Below are 19,911 nucleotides of genomic sequence, written 5' to 3' on the forward strand. Positions count from 1 at the left end.
CACAGAAGCTGAGGAGCCTGGAGTAGTAGGATATGAGGTGAGAGGCTTTGCTGGCTCTCTCGGATTCACTTGCCTTCACTCCAAGGTGAGGACAGTGTGGTAGCTCTCCATGGCTGTCTGTGAGGTTGCTGGGCAGTCCATTGTAGGTGGAAAAGACCAAGGAGGCTGCAGTTCATTCTTGGGCTGGTTGCTGGCATGTGCAGTGAGAAGGAGCCGAGGAATGTGAGTCAGCCACAGCCCTGCCAGTAGCAGGTGAGGAAGATCCATGTTTTACCCAGCTGGGATCAGTTTCTTTGATGAAGAGTAGACATTTCCTGTCTACCCTTGAAGTATCATTAATGATGCTAAATGAAAATACGGAAGCGTTTTTAGGTGAAGTGCTCATGGAGATTTATTTAAAAAGGCTAGTTTTGCCTTGCTTTGCCGTCTGACAGTTCCCTTTTTCTACCCCTTCGAAAATGCTTCTGATCTCCTGCACCCTTCATGACTTTGAAACACTGCATGGTGGAGAGAGCACTGGAGTGGGAGGCAGCAGGTTTGGGGTCTGTGTCCACTTTTGTCAGAAGTCATTTTCGGTTTTAGCAACTTAATGTGAGCCTCCATTTCCTCTGTAAAATGAGAGGATCACCAAGTGATCTTTAAAATCTTTTCCACTCGTATTAGTCTCAGCTGCTTATTTATCCATGAGAACCAGTCAATGGCATGAAAACCATGTTAAGAGTGATTAGTGCTCAGTTGCTCTTACAATGATAATAAAGTGAACCTTTTCTTCAGGTGTTGGTAAACAAGACCAAACCGGTTCTGGAGTCAACTTCATAATCAGACGATGCCTTGATTAAGCCATCTAAAAGGTTTTTTGGACTCAGTTCCATCATGGTTTGCTTGCAGCTTGGGGTGCAAAGTTTTTAAGTTCAAAACACTTTAAACTCTGTGACAGTTGGCTGAGACATCTATGCAATTTATGCCACCACCACACCAGGCAGAGAGGAGTTGATTCAGGGCCCCAGAAAGATACTTGCAACTCTCTGTGTTTTTATACCCTTTCTAGGCCACTGGAGAAGGAAGTAGTTGAAATCAAAAACTTCCTCCTCTACCCCTCCCTCCCCCCATACACCAGCACACATACCACACCTTTCTAGAGAATCTGTTCTTCAGATTCCTGAAGTCTGCTGAGCTGGATCTGTGGTCATGCTGTGCCTGGGCCAGATCACTAAGGAGCAAGCAGAAAGTGGCGTGGGAAAGAATTGCATTTTCTCCTCTGATTGGTGGTGTAGTAAAAATTGTTGAACCTTTTCAGATGCTTACACTAAGAACCTGAACTTGATCTTCAACCTAAAGGTGCTTATTCTCTGTTAAGTAAGTTTCAGAGATTACTTCATGTTGTGAGCTTAAATTGTATATGTGAAGATAGTAAAGGAAAATATTATTTTAATAAAACCTTTCTGGACACAAAACTAGTGACAAGTAAAATAAAACATTTTGTCAAGCTGTTCTTTCAAAGAAAGAATAACTCATTTTCAGCTTGTTTCTTTCTTTTTTCCCTTCTCTCTCTCAAATGATGATAAAAAGGAGGGCTTTAAGATACATTTTTCCATATTGTAGGAATTTATTCCTGGGAAGCACAGAAGTATTTCATACCTCTAGGAAATTGTATTGCCAAATGTAATATTTGGTAGTAGGAGTCATTGCCAGCTGAGAGAGTAAGATTGAGGGCTTGGGGGATAACAGAGACTCGACAGAAATGAAAGAAGTAGAAGAGGGAGGTAATGGAAATCTTGTAAAATATGGATGGATAACCCAAAAGTCTCCAAGTGAAAAAAGTGTGCTCATGAAGGGTCAGTTCTGCCGTATTATGGAAGGAAAATTGTTAGGTGAGAGTTTTCTGTTCCTTCCCTCCTGCATTATCTGAATGTAAGTCGGTGTTAGAAAGAGTTCAAACTTGTAGCAAATGAAGAGAAAACTTTTGGAGGCTATACTTGAAGTTTTATTGTCCAAGAGGCCTGATTTAATAGAGAACATTTTTTAAAAATGAGGTAACATTCACATGATAAATTTCGGGTGGACAACATTGTAACTTGATATCTGTATACTCTGCTGCGGGCTCACCACCAAGTGTCTATTTTCTGCCTGTCGCCCATAAAGAGCATTTTTAATGCGCCATTGATTGCTACTGTGTTTATACAGTGTTGCTTCTGAGGGCAGTTGAATTTATCAAAGTTCCCATGATTGAGTACTTTTCCTACTCTTTGGGATTAACTTTTCCTTGGTATGCAATGGGAAGAGTTTTCAAGGCAAAGTAAAGTACCTGCATTTCTTTTTTTTTTTTTTAATTTAAATCTTTTTATTTTTCAATTACAGCTGACATACAATATTATATTAGTTTCAGGTGATAAGACATTATGTAACTTAGTAAGTGATCATCCCAATAAATTTTGCACCCATCTGACACCACACGTAGTTGTTAGAATGTTATTGGCCGCATTCCCTGTGCTGTACTCACGTCCCCGTGACTGTTCTGTAACAACCAATTTGTACTTCTCAGTCCCCCACCTTTTTCACCCAGCCCTCCAATCTCCTCTCCCCTCTGGCAACTGTCAAAATGGTCTCTATATCCATGAGTCTGTTTCTGTTCTGCTTTTTTGTCTTTTTTAGATTCATTGTTGATATGTATTTGTTGACATTTTATTAATATTTTTAATCTTTTTTTTCCCCACCGTTTTTTAATCCTCACCTGAGGACATGCTTATTGATTTTAGAGAGAAAGGGGAAGGGAGGGGGAGAGAGAGGGAGAGAAACATCAGTGTGAGAAAGAAACATTGATCAGCTGCCTCTCATACATCCCAACTGGGGACCAAACTTGCAACCTAGGTACGTGCCCTGACTGGGAATTGAACCTATGACCTTTTGGTTTATGGGATGACACTCCAACCAACTGAGCCACCCGGCCAGGGCTTAAAGAATACCTTTTAGCATTTCATGTAATACTGATTTAGTAGTGATGAACTCATTTAGCTTTTCCATGTCTGGGAAGCTCTTTATATGTCCTTTGATTCTAAATTATAGCTTTGCTGGGTAGAATAATCTTGGTTGTAGGTCTTTGCTTTTCATCACTTTGACTATTTCTTGCCCACTCCCTTCTTGTCTGCAAAGTTTCTGTTGAGAAATCAGTTGACAATCTTATGGGACCTCCCTCATAGCAGTAACTAATTGCTTTTTTCTTGCTGCTTTTAACATTCTCTCTTTCTATTTAATCTTTTGCATCTTAATTACGATGTGTTTGGTGTGAGCCTCTTTGCGTTCATCTTGTTTGGAACCCTGCACTTCCTGGACTTAACATGTCTATTTCCTTTACCAGTTTTCTGTCTTTTTTTTTTCAAATAGATTTTTAATTTTTGCTCTCTCTTTTCTCCTTCCAGCATCCCCATGATGTGAATGTTGGTATGCTTGAAATTGTCCCAGAGGTTCCTTATTCTATCTTCATTTTGGGGTATTCTTTTTTTCTTTTTGTTGTTCTTTGGGTTTTTTCTCTTTTCTTATATTTCAAATTGTTGATTTGATTCTCAGCTTCATGCACTCTACTGTTGATTCCCTGTAATTTATTCTTCATTTCAGTTAGTGTGTCTTTCATTACTGACTGGTTCTTTTTTATGGTTTCCATGTCCTTTTTTTAAAATGTGGAATGGTTAATCTTGGGCCTGCAGGGAGCAAGCTGCCCCAGACTTTTCCAAGTCCACATCTCCTTGCCTCCACTTCTTACGTGCCCAAAGACAGGGAACCACAGACATGCCTTTGTAGGTGGGTTCCATGTCATTCTTGATGCTGTTGAAGTTCTGTCTTAGTTCAACTACTCTTCCCCTAAGGTCACTGAGCAGCCATATAACCGGTGTTTTGAACTTTTCATCTAGTAGGTTGCGTGTCTCTCTTTTCCTGGAGTTTTGTTCTGTTCTTTCATTTGGGGCATATTTCTTTGTCTCCTTATTTTGGCAGCCTCCCTGTGTTTTTGGTTCTATGTATTAGGTAGAAATACTACGTCCTCTGGGCTTGGTAGAGTGGCCTGATGTAGTAGGTGGCCTGTAGGGTCCAGTGGCGTAGCCTCTCCTACCACCCAAGCTTGGCACGCCATTTGCCTTCCCTGCCCTGTGTGGGCTGTGTCCACCCTCCTGTTGTAGTTGAGCCATGATTGCTGTTCTCTTGTCAGTGGGAGGGATTTATCCCTAGGCCAGCTGATCTGCAAGCACCCACTGTGGAGGGTCAACTGTGTAGGGGCCTGTTCCCCCAAGAGCAGGACTTAATTCATCCGGGCTCTGGTGCCCTTTGAGTCTGCCCCTTGAGTGTGTCTCTGTGGAGGTGGTTGGGTGGTAGTTCGACATGGTCTGAAGCTGTCTACCAGGTGTGCTGGCTCTGGGGCTTCCCAGGAGATGCGGGCCAAGGTCAGCTGCTGCCTGTGTTCTGCCTGGGGCCACCCCGCATGAGCTACAAAGCTATCTGTGGATGGATGCTATTTGTGCTGGGCTTGGAGGTGCCCAGAAGAGGGCAAACTGCAAACCACAGCTGGCTGCTGCTCGTGCTGCGCCTGTGACCACTTAGTGAGAGGTGCGGGGCATGCTGAGACCAGATGTTGCTTGTTTGAGAGATTTTAGGAAAGTCTGAAGCAGGAGCCAAGACAGGCCATTTCATTTATATGGGAAAGGCACTGGAAACTGCTTGGGCGGGCTTGCAAGTTTGGTGGGGTGGGGCCTCAGGGAATCATTAGGGTGGGACAAACAGTGATTGCTGGGTTGTTAGAGACTCAGCTTTGGCGCCCAGCTGCAGCTACCTGTGAGGGGAAGGGCTTATCAGAGGAACAGTGGCCTCTGCCAGCACTTTTGTCTGGGAGAAAGCCGTCCCCCTGCTCTCATCAGTATGTCCCTGGTGTCTTTCCAGCTGCTATCCCAGCACTGGAGCTCAGAAGGAGTGAGTCAAGAGTGAATTCGTTTGCAAGCTCTTTAAGAGGAACTGCCTGGGACTCCAGGAGCCCTTTGTCTTAGCCTCAATTCCTGCTGATTTTTGTAGTCAGAAGTTATGGGGACTTTTCTTTCCAGCACGGAACCCTGGGCTTTGGGGCCTGGTGTGGGGCTGGGACCCCTTATTCCTTCAGGGGGGACGCCTCTGCAGCTGAAATATCCCTCCCCATTTTTATATGCCACATGTGGGTGTGGGACTAGCCTGTTCTGTGTCTCCACTCCTCCTACCAGTCTTGATGTGGCTTCTTTAAATCCTTAGTCGTAGGACTTCTATTCAGGTCGATTTCGGGAAGTTGTGAACGGTGGTAGTTCTGTAGTTTAGTTGTTACTTGGATAGTGTGGGAAGATGTGAGTACTACGTTTTCCTATGCCTCCGCCTTGACCAGAAGTTTGCCCTGTATTTCCTGAAGTGGGGAATACACATTCTATCTGTGTGTAGTTCCTGGTGTCCTCTGTCCTTATAGTTTGTAGATTGAGAAACTAAAAAATTTATTTGTATCAATGAATGAACTACATTTAAAGTTAATTATGATTTAAGAAAATGATTGTGTTCCTTAAATTGTTCTCTTACAGATTTTAGCATATAACTCAACAGAGAACTTGAGTTGTCTACTCCTACTCGTTTACTTCTACCATTTCTGGAAACCAGAAAATATATGCAATAGTAATGCTTTGAATTTTTGTGAAATTGATTAGAAAGATATAAGTAGTGTTATGCTATTGAAGGTGTACCTTTTTTCTGTTTTGTGTTTAAGGAAACTTTCTAATGGTGTATTGAAGGGGTGTCAAACTCATTTTCACGGGGGGCCACATCAGCCTCGCAGTTGCCTTCAAAGGGCCGAATATAATTTTAGGACTGTCTAAATGTAACTACTCCTTAACTAGGGGCAAGGAGCTCGGCACTGCTGCCGGGTAGAAACAAGGTGCCGGGCTGGATAAAACAAGGTGGAGGTCCGGATCGGCCTGCGGGCCTTGTGTTTGCCACCTGTGGTGTAGTAGAAATTGTAGGTCCTAGCAAAAATGACTTATTTTGCTGCATAGTATTTGCAAAATCATAGCTGTAGTTACAGTTTAATAATGTGCATGCAGTGTTTCTGCTTGCCGCATGTTTAACCTTGAAATTGCATGAAGCATACAAAGCTTAGAAATGTAAAGTTTGGTTTAACACCTGAATGTTGAAAAGATACCACGAAGTGGCTTACGCATAACTAATACATTAACCTGGGCAAAGGGACCAAAGCAGTGTTTAGAATTTGGAGGTGTGTAAAAGTCCTGTGTTAGGTGTAACAGAGCACTGTTACCATTTTTAAGGTTAGGGTATTAGCATTTTGTCTTTAAAATAACATGAGAATATATTTTGAGTGGTTAAAAGAGGTACATACACTCTCTCAGTCATTTTTTCTCAAGTGTTGATTTATGTAACCTGTTCATGTAAGATTGAACACACAGGTATGCTTCACAGGTTTAATGTTACTCAGTCTTCTTTGAACCTTAATGGCTAAAACAATTTGCTCAGAACTTATTTTTTCCTGGCAGTTGATCCAGTCCCCTGTGACAACCCCCCTCGGGCTGATCATGTTAAAGACAACCTCAGAAGAGCTGGCTTGTCCCCGTGAAGACCTCAGTGTGGCCCGGAAGGAGGAGCTGCGGAAGCTGCTGCTGGACCAGGTGCAGACAGTGCTTGGCCTACTGACAGGTGAGCAGAGGTGATGCCAAAAGTGACAGGCCTGCCTGCAGACACCCAGAGCTCAGGCCTCGCCCTCAGTATTTTTGAGCGGTTGTTTTAGCTGTTACTGGAGCAAGCATAAAAATGGAAAGGATGTGGAGCTATATTCCCGGCACCAGCCCGGTGCCTAGCACATGATAGGATCTCAAAAAATGATTGTAACTTACTTTCCTTAAAATCTTCCATTCATTGGTCCTCACTCTTACTGTGATTAATGAGGTATAGACTAGGTCAAAGGAATGTGACTGGAAAATGTTGATTTCTGCAGTCTTAAGTAAGGTGGGTGGCAAGCACTTTATTTAAAATAGCTTGTATTTAAGATCAGGAGAAATTGAAGGAGTAGGAAGGTATAAAAATTTCAAATTACACGTGGGGGAAGTGAGACAAGGGTGCGATCGGTGCCCTATGTGCTAGGTTGTAGTTGTGCGCAGCATTTTCTTGCCATCTTGTCTGTTTTTTTTTTTTTAAATCCTACCTGAGAACATGCTTATTTAGAGAGAGGGGAAGGAAGGAGAGATGGAGAGAAACATCGATTGGTTGCCTTTCATTTGCACCCCGACTGGGGACCAGACCTGCAACCTAAGCATGTGCCCTGATCGGGAATCGAACCCACAACCTTTCAATTTATGGGACTATGCTCCAGTGGAGCCTCACCAGCAAGGGCTCATCTTGTCTGTTTTATCAGAGTCACATGACAACGTGTGAAGAGTAAGAATAAACAGAAAGCAAACCGAAGAATGAGACAGGAGGTAGGAAGAGAGTGGAGCATCCTGAGTTGGCAGGGCGGTAAGCATTGTGCTGCCAGCGGATCCTGCTTGTTAGGAGGTACAGGTACAGCGTGGCTGAGGTGTCAGGAGCCTGGGCTTGCTTGGAAATGTTCTAGTGTAAAGAAGTGTTCTGATTTTCAGTTCCTCTCCCCAGTTTTTTTTTTTTTTTTTTTTTTTTTTTTTGGATGTCTAGGAACTTTTTTTTTTTATGTGTTACAAAAGTGCTTGGCATGTAGTGGGCACTTCTCGTTGGTTATAAGAATGCTTGATCAAAATTAATCTAGTGATTAACCACCACCCTTGTCCAGATCCCCGGGTGGAAACCCAACCCTCAGCATTCACTCAAAGCACTCACTGACAGCCCTGACCAGATGTTAAATTTCTCCTGCTGGGGACCAGGTGTGATATCTCTACTTTAGGCATGTACAATGCCCCTCACCCCACTGTCTGTCTCTTTGGATTTTCTTTTTTTTGACATGTTTATCATGTTTTATTTTAAATATTCTATATTGTGTATAGCAGCTCAATAAACACCTCTTTACAATAGTATTCTCTAATGCTTTCCTGCTCAGTAGGGGGAATCTGTAGAACCAAATCAGTGGGAGCCAGTGACTAAATGGTTTTGGCCATCACAGTCACTGATTGGGTGGGGCCTTTTTCAGAACTGCAGTTTGGTATATTAAGATATATTAAAATGGATGAGAGTTAATCTGCTGTGACTTTCCCCTTGTTTAGTCTATGGTTGGACTTTTCATAAAAATGGAATCATACAATGTGTGACCTTTTGTGTCTGGCTTCTTTTACTTAGTATGATATTTTCAAAGTTACCCATCCCATAATATTAAATATTTTGAGAACAAAGTATTTTCAGAAGCTTCTATGACCATATCATAGGTGCCAGGTTCTGTAATGAGAAACAAAGAGGAGTAAGACACAGCCCCTGGCCTCTGCTAATATATGCTCTAGTAGGGGAGAAAGACAGTTAAAACTGTGTTAATAGTTATAGTAGAGGTGTGTTTTATGTGCAGGCAAAACCTAACAGACAGGAGATGACAGCTGAGTGGAATTCTGAGGACTAGCGAGGTAGTAGTGAGTCTAGTGTAAAGGTCAAGTTGGGATTCTGGGGAGGAGAGCAGGTCAGAAGTTGAGAAAGGGAAGGACACACGTGGAAGGAACAGCAAACAGTTCAGTCAGCATGATGAAGCCTTGTGTGTGGGGGTGGGGGTGGGCGAGATGGGAAGGGCAGAGGCCAGTTGCTGAGATGATATGGAGTGGTGCTATTTCCTGGGTGAGGAAAATAGAGGATTAGTGGCAGGTTTGGGGCGGGGAGGTAAATTGAGTTTGGAATATCCAAGTGGTGCTGTCGAAGAAGTAGCAAGAGCCTTGGCCAGGTTGCTCAGTAAGTTGGAGTGTCGTCCCCGTACACCAAAATGTTGCAGGTTTGATTCCCCATCAGGGCACATACGTAGGTTGTGGGTTCGATCCCAGGTCGGGGTGTGTATGGGAGGAAACCAATTGATGTTTCTCTCTCACGTCGATGTTTCTTTTTTTATTTTTATTTTTTATTTATTTATTTTTAAAGATTTATTTGGAGAGAGGGTAAGGGAGGGAGAAAGGGAGAGAAACATCAGTGTGTGGTTGCCTCTCACGCAGACCCCACTGGGGACCTGACCTGCAACCCAGGCTTGTGCCTGGACTGGGAATTGAACTGGCCACCCTTTGGTTTGCAGCCCACGCTCAGTCCACTGAGCCACACAAGCCAGGGTCACATCGATGTTTCTTTGCGCCCCTCCTTTGTCTCTAAAATCAGTAAACATATCCTCAGGTGAAAATTTAAAAAAAGGCAGTTAGACATATGGTTGAGAGAGGGATGTTTAGACACTGATGTTTGATCAAAGATATCAGTAAATTGCTTTTCTGAATCTAATCCGCATATGTTGGACTTTATTTTTCTCTTAAATTCACTTGTTTCTCCTCTCTCGATATATAGGCATCTTGGAGACTGTCTGGGACAAACACAGCGTCACTGCTGCCACCCCACCACCATCCCCAACCTCCGGAGAAAGTGGTATGGTCTGCCCACCACACATGTCCTTTCTCTTTTTATGCGCAGTTGAGGGTGTCAGCGGGATGGCAATTGCTTATTTATGCCAGATAAAGATGCTGGTTGTTCCTTAATCTATTTTTGGCTTTCTTGCCCATGTTTTCTGAGTAGCTAGCTTTCTTAGTTCCTCATAAGTACTCATACTTTCTAATATATTATTTTGAACATCATATTTTGTTTCTTCTTTGCTCATCAGGAAGATGGCACCTTTGATCTGTCACCTTCCATCCCCTTCAGCTCGTAACTGCTTGTTCTCCTGATTTGTTTTTCTCAGTTTTCATGGCTTTATTGCTCATTCTGAGATTGGTATGGGCCTGTGGGCTTGACAGCTCTGCTTTGTAGTTACACAGGGGTCGCTGCAGCCTGAAGGAGAGGACAGGGGACGTGGAGTGCTTTCTTCCCCACTGGGCTCAGAGAAAAGTCATGTTGGCCTGGACAGATTGAAGACCTGTGTGCAGTAATCAGCTTGGACTTTACATCAGTTCAGAATAATTTGATAAAGCCTGGGCATATTAGCAGTCATTAAATCGTTTACTGTGGTTAGTTATTATCCTCAGTTATATTAATATCTGTTTCAAAAGTTAGGATGCAGTTCATCTAAAAATGGCTACTTTCAAGAATGGATGGAAAGAGGAAATTGTGTCTGAGCAGGAACTTTTAGTTTCTAAATGCTTCTGTTTACACTAAATGATCACAGATGCTTTTCAAGTAGAGTACATCCTGTGAATTGGCACATCTGTCTTCCTCTACTGTAAAGGTTGATGTGGCTGATGAGAAATGTTTCCACATCTTTCTCTTCTACCCCAAGGAAGTAGGCTGTTGAAATCAGACATCTCTGAGCCCACGCTGTTTCATGTCGCCTGTTACTAATATGTGGAATTGAAATTCTTGCAGTTCCTGGAGAATTGAAAATACATCTTGAAGTTTTGGGGACTGCTCATAGTGTACTAATTTATTCCAAATTCCATTTATCATACTTGGATTAAAAACATTTAGAGTCATTTGTCATGCTTCTCAGATTAAAATCTATTACAGAGGTTTAGAGTATATTAAAAACCCAAAGGAAATTGAACTTCATTTGTATTTGGTGGCAAACCTTCACTTTCAAAGTAGATATTTGAGGTGCCTTAGCAACTTTTATTTTGCAATATTTGATTAAAGAATAAAATTGCAAATGATGCAGAAATTTGATTTAATGAGAGTACCCCTTGGAATCTCCTGCAATTTAGCTGATCTTAAGATGTGTCATTTCCTTTAAATAATAGTTTGCAAAGGTTAGTTCTTTTGAATTAGATTTGTTTTTAGATCGTTGATGAATCCTAGCTTAGTATCCAGTTACAGCTAGCAGTAGCAGTGTGCTCCAGTAAAACTTGTTTTTCTGTGATGGTTTTCCACTACCAAAATCTGTGTGTTTTAGTTGGCTTTGTTTGGGTACATGTTCCAAGCCAATAACTCAATATATGCTTTGATAGACTTATTTTCCTGGAGGCCAGGCTGGGGAATATCAAAAAATACCAATTAAAAGTAAAGCTTGCTCTTCCATGCGTTGCATATGTTTTGTTTGTGAGATTAGGTAAAATAGAATGTGAACTAATTTGACATTTCCATATAAACAAAACCTAAACTACGGTGTATACTTGTTGACAGTTGCTTCTTGGACACTATTAAAATTTTTTTGAAGTCTTGAATTTTAGTATTTGAGAAAAAGCAAAATAAATTGAGACTGTCGGGAGGCCTGGGGAGTTAAGTAAGCTCTTAAGCTGGTATGTTCACTTGTTACACTTTTTTCTCTTTGTAACAATTGCAAGTAAAGTCACCAGGATTTGCCTTATTATTTGGACAGTGCTGATGATTCAATCAATGTTTGTTTTGATGCTTTTACTCAACTGCCTTTGTGTACTTATGACACCAAATTAAGCAGTAAAACTTCTAGAAAATTGTTTAACTTAGTTTTAAGCTTAAAACTAAGCTTAGTTTTAACTTAATTGTTTAAGCTTAGACCGTAAGCTTAGTTTTATGGAGGAAATTCATTCTGAGGAATGTTGGGGCCTGGTGAGTAATTGAGTAATTTTTAAACTCCACCCCATCAGTAGCCCCTGATGGGCCCTCCCTGCCCTGCCTGACACCCCTGCAGCTCCTTGTCAGCCCTGTGGGCCTTTGGTGTCTTTCTCATACCGTCTTGTAAAGTTGTTTTCTGTCGGATCACTTTCAAAGAACAAAGCCCGGAGACTAGTTCCTGCTGCAGTAGTCATGATATAGAAAATGTCTTAAAGGCTGTTTGTGGTTTATTTCTCAGAATAGTTCCCCAAATTGTTGCCTTATCTCCTAAACTTCTTCGACTAGACCAGATGTAGATGTGAAGTAGGTGATGGTTTTGTGTTTGGTGTACAAACACGGAAGCTGGGGCTAAGCAGATGATAGTTTTATGGTTCGTTTACAAATAAGGAAGTGGGGGCTCATGGCGGGTAACTTGCCAGAGGTCACATCACCAGTAAGTGGTGGGACGGGATGTGAATCCATCATTCCTAATCTAGGTGCACTGTCTTCGTCCTAAGTTTACTTTCTTAGTCCCTGTCAGCACCTCCGCCAGCCTCCTTCTCCTGGTTTAGAGTCCCGGCTCTGCCGCTTCCTCTGTGTGTCCTCTGCGTGCTCTCTGCGTGCCCCTGACCGTTGATGGCCTTGGTTGTAAAGGGAGAGCAGCTGTTTTCTGGGGATGAAATGAGGGACGACATGGATGTGTCCTCTGCAGGCCATGACTGTTACTCCTACTGCATGTGTGCGGCCTCAGCCCTCTTAGTCTTCTCTCGTCGTCTTTTTGCTTGAACGAATGGAAAAAAAGTGAACAAATTAATGTTAGATAAGTACTGTGATTCTGAATTAGCTCTCATTGTTCTGCAATAAAAATTTCTCGTTCACATGGTGTATATTTTCATAGTTCTGTACGTACACTGGTGACGGAGAGTGTTTCAGGGAGCAGCTATATTACAGAGTTTGAGTTGATTGAGGCCAGTTTATACTTCCCTATTTTTTCCCCCAAACTCTTTCCAAATTGAACATCTTTGTGCACTTGCAAATCTTCCCACGTATTCCCTTTTAAGCTACTTATGGAAAGATGGGACTTGGGAGAGTCATTCACAACTCCTGTGACCTCATTTTCTCTTCCTGGGGCTCCGTGAGTAAAGTTTCTCTCCAGTTTCCTGCGCTGAGGCTGCGGTTAGGCCAGTGGTTCTCAGTTGGGGTGATTTTGCTCTGTAGGGGATTATTTGGCAGTGTGGACGAGTATTTTGATCACCATAACTGGATGAAAGAGTACTGCTGGCATCTGGTGACTGGAGGCGAGGGATGCCGCTAAAATACCCTGCAGTACACAGACCAGCAACAGAATGACTCGGTCCAAATTTCAGTAGTGCTGAGGGTGGGAGACTCTGAGTTAGGTAAATACAGAACGCAGTAGAAAACTTATGAAATTTTAATAATTAAAAAAGTAGAAAAGCTCAGGGGGATTTTGCAGGAAAGCCGGTTATAGGTGTTCCAACCATGTCTCGGTTGCTTCCAAGGCAGTAAATGCACTGGAGGCATCCATGCATTTCTTGGGGCGCAGGTGCATATTGCTCCCAGGGCCTGGCCCAGTTCAGGGAAGATGAAGTCGCCCATAGGTTTTATACCCAAGGTGCCGGACCTCTTACACACGTAGCTTGTTAAAGCTCTCTCCAGTTTGCATTGGAAATGCTGCAGCATGATGCAGAGTCTGTTCTGTGGTAATTTCCTTCCACTTTGATTAAAATATAATTTTTGAAAAACTTCCATACTCTGCCAAGTAAAATCACTTTCATTGAGAAACAGCGTTAAAAGGTTCTTGTTTTTACCTTTGCATAATCCTGTTCAGTCCTTGTTCCTAACATTTTTCTGTAGTTGCGGTCATAGTGTACACAGTGTACATGACTTCGAAGTCCTAAGTCTTTTTCTGTGTTTTGATGTTAGCTTTCTTACGGATCATTTTTCCTGGTTACATAATTTTTCTGGGTGACCTACCTTCTGGGAGCGAGCATAGCATTTGGGGTTTCAGTTTCAGCTGTGCCTCTCAGTAGCTGAGGAACATGGGGGAAATGCCGAATCTGTCTGTCTTAATTATTCTCACAGTCTGTAAATGCAATAATAATACCTACCTCAGAGCTGTGCACATTCAGTGAGAATGTGTATGGTGAGCGCTCTGTGCAGAGCCAAGCAGACAATAATAGCAGGTCAGATGGTAGCTGCTCTGAACATCACTGTTGTCAGCAGTGTTTTAGCTCAGCATTCCCATTCTAGAAAAAAATCTTCAGAGCTAAAGAGTGGACAACTTTTCTTGTTTTTTTTTTTTTTTTTAAGCAGAATTTAGTCCTACTTAAAAATGTTCAAGAGACTTTAAAGAGTCTTAAGGACCCAAAGGTGTGCAGATTTAATTTAAGATCATACTTAGGTGGTGTCTGTTGGTTCTTCATCACTAAAGCCTCATTTTGATCCTGGTTAAGGATCAAACGATGCCCCAAGAATTCTAGTTGGGTAGTGGTGGTTTCCTCTGACACTGGCATCATTCGTAAACGGCCATTGGCCCGTGGATGACGAACAGGGTAGTACCAGAAACAGGTAGTGTCTTTGGCAGAGAGTTGTATGACTCAAGTGCAAAGTCGCCACAGCAGTTTCAAAATCAAAATTTTATTATCAATCCTATACAAAACCGCACATTTGCAGATTCTGCTTGAACACCCTTTCAGCATTATTCTTTGAAACCAGGTCCTGTGATTATCGGCTTGGGCAGTTGAGATTAGGGCGGGGAGCATCTGGTATTCAATGCAGCTCTTTAGGGGCCACTTTTTAATCTATTTTTAACAATAGAAATTAACCCTCTTACTAATAACTACTCATCAAATTTTAATATTACATTAGAGAATAGCTACAGTTATCTTTTCTTTTAGTCATATATCTGTATGTGCAGCTGGGTTTTCTTGATAGAAGTGGAAACAACATATTGCAATAGATGTAATGCAGGAGCAGGTGAGAGAATCAAGTTACCTTCTTTTAAGCCAGATATTAAAGAGATTTCAAAAAGTGTAAAAACAGTGCTATTCTTCCCACTATTTTGGGGGAAGCAAATTGTAGCTTTTTTCATTTGAAAATAATGTTATTTATGCTAACATGTAATATGTTTATTATTATTAAGTGAATTAAATATTTGAAAAGTTTTCAGTTTTAATTCCTAATACGACAAATATCAGTATAAATGGCCTGTATAAACAAAAGCTTTTTGGTGTCCTCAACATTTTTTTTAAGAAAAAACAAAACAAAAAATATTTTTAAGAGCGTTAAAGGGGTTCTGAGACCAAAACTTTGAGAACTGCTAAGGTTAAGGTACAAAATAAAATGTAAAAATTTACCGAGTGCGTTCAACCATATAGAAATAATATTCCAGACATCTGTCTATATACCAGGGTGTCAAACTCATTTTCACCGGGGGCCACATCAGGCCCGCAGTTGCCTTCAAAGGGCCGAATGTGATTTTAGGACTGTACAAATGTAACTACTCCTTAACGAGGGGCAAGGAGCTCGGTGCTGCCGCCGGGACAAACAGGGTGCCGGGCGGGATAAAACAAGGTGGAGGGCTGGGTTCGGTCCTTGGGCCTTGTGTTTGCCCCCTGTGGCCTATACATTGATAGAGATACAACTGAGTAAAAAGGCAAAATGGCATCATAAATTTTAATTTTTTAGTAAAAACAGTTACATTTTAATTTCATTTTAATTTAATGAAAGTATTAAATGGAAGGAATTGCTGATCTTGAGATGCGTATTCCACAAGGAATATTTGTTTGTAAAAGATATCTCTAAGGTTAAGAAAAAAAGATTATGTGGACCAGTTTCTTACTCCATGTTTTAATTTTAGACCATATGTCTAGAGACTTCTTGCTTGTGAAAGATGAGAAAGCGCACCCTTCTATATTTAGTTCAGCGCTTGCATAGTCCCGTTGCCACAGCTTCTCCATTCCTTAATTCTTTACTTTTATTTATCACAGTATCCTCAAGAAGAATCTGTGGGCAATATAATATGGGAGTTTTGCATGTTTGGGAAAATGTCACCTTTCTTCATACTCAAAGGAGAGCTGTGGGTTCAGTTACTCTTTGCCCCAGAACTTGGAGACACTGCATCACTGTTTTCTTGCTTTGAATGTTTCAGTGGAGGAATCTGAATTCAGTGTTTTCTTCTTTGTATATGTGTTTTTTTCTGCCTACATTTCTTTCTTAAACCTAAAGTTTTTAGTATTGATTATGCTTTATCATTTTTGGGAGGGGCAGAATAAGTTCTTTTATTTTGAATAGTCACGTCTTTGGGGAAATTTTCTTCTTGTTGTAGTTTTGAATATTTTTTCTTTTGTCTTTTCTAAAATCATTTTATACCTTCCCCACATTTCATTTTACATGATTATCTTTAGTCCAGTGCTTCTCGAAAATTAAGCATAAGAATCACCCTAGAGACCTTGTAAAAACTAAGATCCCTGAGCCGTCTCGCTTCTGGTTCTACTACAGTAGGTGCGTGTAGGATGGGGCCTGGTGGTTTGTGCTTTTTGACGAGCTCCCAGAGATGCTGATGGTGCAGGTCCACAGACCTACCTTGAATAGCCCAGTAGTTTTGAAATTTTTGGTCTCTGGGCCCATTACTCTTTTTTTCTTTTTAATTGAGGTATCCTTGGCACATAACACTGTTAGGTTTAGGTGTACAACACAACAATTTGATATATGAATATATTGTGAAATGATTCCTATAATCAGTTAACATTTGCCTAGTTACAAATTTTTTTCTTGAGATGAGCTCTTTCAGACATCTCAGCAACTTAAAACAGTGCATATAGCGCTGTTAGCTGTAATCACAGTACTGCACGTTACATCTCCAGGGCGTATTTATCATAACTGGAAGTTTGCACCTTTGACTTCTTTTACCCATATTGTCATCCCTCACCCAGAACTCCTTTATTCTTAAAAATATTGAGGTACTCAAAGATATTAAACAGAAAATTTAGAAATATTTATTAATTAATTTAAAAATAGCTGATGGATCTATTATATAAACATAACATATTTTAATGAAAAATAACTTTTCCAAAGCAAACAAAGACATTTACTGAGAAGAGCAGCATTATTTTACATCTTTGCAAGTCTCTTTACTGTGTGGCTCTATTTTTAAATTTTAATTTTTAAAAATTATATTTATTATTATTACAGTTGTCCCAACTTTGCCCCCTTTGTACCCCTCCACCCAACAACCCCCACTCTTCAGGCAGTCCCCTCACCATTGTTCATGTCCATGGGTCCCGCGTGTAAGTTCCTTACTCCATTCCCTATACTGTGCCATATATCCCCCTGAGTATTCTGTAACTACCCATTTGCAATTCTTAATCCCCTCACCTCTTCCCCTATTCCCCTACCCACCCCCCCTCCCATCTGGCAGCCATCAAAATGCTCTCTGTAGCCCTGGCTGGTGTGGCTCAGTGGATTGAGTGCTAGCCTGTGAACTACAGGGTCACTGGTTCGATTCCTAGTCAGGGCACGTGCCTGGGTTGCAGGCCAGGTCCCCAGGAAGGGGCGTGCGAGAGGAAAGCACACACTGATGTTTCTCTCCCTCTCTTTCTCCTTCCTTTCCCCTCTCTCTAAAAAATAAATAAATAAATAAAATCTTTTAAAAAATCTTCTCTGTATCCCTGACTCTGTCTGTGTTCTTGTTTGCTTAGTTTTTTAGATTCTATTGCTGATAGATACGTATTTATTGCCGTTTTATTGTTCATAGTTTCAAACTTCTTTTTCTTAAATAAGTCCCTTTAACATTTCATGTAATAATGGTTTGGTGATGATGAACTCCTTAGTTTTTTCTTGTCTGAGAAGCTCTTTATCTGCCCTTCCATTCTAAATGATAGCTTTGTAAAGCAGTCTTGGCCGTAGGTCCCTGCTTTTCATGACTTTGAATGTTTCTGGCGAGTCCCTTCTAGCCTGCAAAGTTTCTTTTGAGAAATTAGCTGACAGTCTCATGGAACTTCTTTGTAGGTAGCCAACTGCTTTTCTCTTGCTGCTTTTAAGATTCTTTATCTTTAACCCTTGGCATTTCAATTATGATGTGTCTTGGAGTGGCCTCTTTGCATCCATCTTGTTTGGGACTCTCTGTGCTTTCTGGACTTGTATGTCTATTTCCTTCACCAAATTAGGGAAGTTTTCTTTCACTGTTTTTCAAATAGATTTTCAATTTCTTGCTCTTTCTCTTTTCCTTCTGGCCACCCCTGTGAGGTGAATGTTGGATCTCTTAAAGTTGTCCCAGAGGCTGTTTACAGTATCCTCACTTTTTTTGGATTCTTTTTTCTTTTTGTTGTTCTGATTGGCTGGTTTTGGTTCCTTATGTTCCAAATCATTGATTTGATTCTCGGCTTCATCCACACTACTGTTGTTCCCTTGTAAATTGTTTTATATTTCAGTTAGTGTATCCTTCATTTCTGACTGGATCTTTTTTATGCTGCTGAGGTCCTCACTAAGTTCCTTGAGCATCCTTATAACCAGTGTTTGGAATTTTGCATCTGATAGATTGCTTATCTCCTTTTTGTCTAGTTCTTTTCTGGAATTTTGCTCTGTTTTTTCATTCAGTTTCTTTGTCTCCTCATTTTGGCAACCTCCCTATGTTTGTTATGTATTAAGTAGAGCTGCTATGACTCCCTGTCTTGGTGGTGCGGCCTGATGTAGTAGGTGTCCTTAGGGTCCAGTGACACAGCCTTCCCTATCACCCAAGCTAGGTTCTGAGTATACTCTCCTCTTGAAGTTGAGCCTTGGTTGCTTTGTCAGATCAGTGGGAGGGATTTGCCCAGGTCAGTCAGCTGCAAGGACTGGCTGTGACCACTGACCACCAACCTCCACCCTCAGTGGAAAATCAGCTGTTAAGGGGCAGAGTGGGGGTGCTCCAATATGATCTGTCACTGTCCACTAGGTATGCAGGTGTTTCCTGTGTGGTGCAGGCCAAGGTCAGCCCCCACCTGTATTTTGCCTGGTGCCACCCTGCCTGGGCTGTAAAGCAATCTGAGATGGCTGCTACTTGTGCTTGGAGATTCCCAGGTGAATCCAAACTGTGAATCTAGGCTAGTGCCATGCCTGGGGCCATTAAGCAAGAGGTAGGAGGGGCTCTTGCTTATTTGAGGGGATTTAAGAAGTTGTGAAGCATGAGCCAAGATGAGTCATTCATATGGAAAAGTCATTTAGTAGCTTGGGTGGGCCCTAAGTTAGGTAGGACTGGAGTCTCAGGGGATCTCTAGGGTGGGGCAAACAGTATTAATCAGGTTGATGGAGTCTCAGATATGGCCCCAGCCTGTGGCTCTGTGTCTCTGGGGGCTGAGGGTTCAGAAAAGGGACCGTGGCCTTTCTGTCTGGAAGAAAGCTGTTCCCCACGTACCTTGATGCCAGATCCTTCTCGTCTTCCCTGTATGCTACTGGTGCCTTTCAAGCTGCAGCCCCAGTGCTGGAGTTAAGAGGGAATGAGTCTGAGTAGGTGAGACTATGTGTGGGTTCTTTAAGAGGAACTTGGGACTCCAGAATTTTTTTCCACTGTCTGAGTTCCTGCTGGTTTTTGCAGCCGGAAGTTACAGGGACTTACTGGAAGCCTGGTGTGGGGGTGGGAATCCTTGCTCCTGAGATATCCCTTCCAAATTTTTATCCACCACACATGGGTGTAGTACTAGCCTGTTCCACGTCTCTGCCCTTCCTACCGCTCTAGGTGGATTGGTTTCTTTAATTTCTTAGTTGTCAGACTCCCATTCAACTCAATTTCTGATGGTTCTGAGTGATGGTTGTTCTATATTTTAGTTGTAGTTTTGATGTGGTTGTGTGAAGAGGCGAGCCATATCTGCCTATGGTGTCATCTTGACTGGAAGTACAATTGTCCAGATATTCGTTTAACAAATACTGACTGAATTTCAACTACTACTAAGATTGGTTTTGAGAATTGTAAGAGGCTGGATCAACAAAATATTCAAGAATGTTTATAAATGAGATTAAAAAAGGGCGAATGAAAGGTGTAAATTATAAAAAGTGGTACACAATTTAAAAGCATTCAACTTGATTTCTGATGGTTCTCAGTGGTGGTGGTGGTTCTGTAAGTTAGTTGTAACTTTGATGTGGTTGTGTGAGGCGAGCTGTGTTCACCTGTGCTGCCATCTTGACTGGAAGTCCGTGATGTAGCGTAATGAAAGAGAGCCTTTGCTTCCTCTCTGTTGGACAGTACATGTAACGTAGCCTCTGTAAAGCTCTGTTACA

At 41.7% G+C, this 19,911-nt stretch overlaps 1 protein-coding gene and 1 non-coding gene across 3 annotated transcripts in view; one reads left to right on the forward strand and one right to left on the reverse strand.

Annotated features, from left to right (window-relative positions):
• XPO6 (exportin 6) overlaps positions 1-19,911 on the forward strand; it is a 119,133-nt gene that overhangs the window by 41,508 nt on the left and 57,714 nt on the right. For both annotated transcript variants that reach the window (XM_024560549.3, XM_024560550.3), the window contains exons 5-6: positions 6,540-6,699; positions 9,487-9,564. In XM_024560549.3, the coding sequence (XP_024416317.2) occupies positions 6,540-6,699; positions 9,487-9,564 (238 nt within the window). The remainder of the gene's footprint in view (positions 1-6,539; positions 6,700-9,486; positions 9,565-19,911) is intronic.
• LOC112304914 (small nucleolar RNA SNORA38) lies at positions 3,671-3,800 on the reverse strand. The gene has a single exon (XR_002974795.2). It is a non-coding gene; the product is annotated as a small nucleolar RNA SNORA38 (small nucleolar RNA).

This window comes from Desmodus rotundus, chromosome 1, assembly GCF_022682495.2.
Source record: "Desmodus rotundus isolate HL8 chromosome 1, HLdesRot8A.1, whole genome shotgun sequence".
Lineage (NCBI taxonomy): Eukaryota > Metazoa > Chordata > Mammalia > Chiroptera > Phyllostomidae > Desmodus > Desmodus rotundus.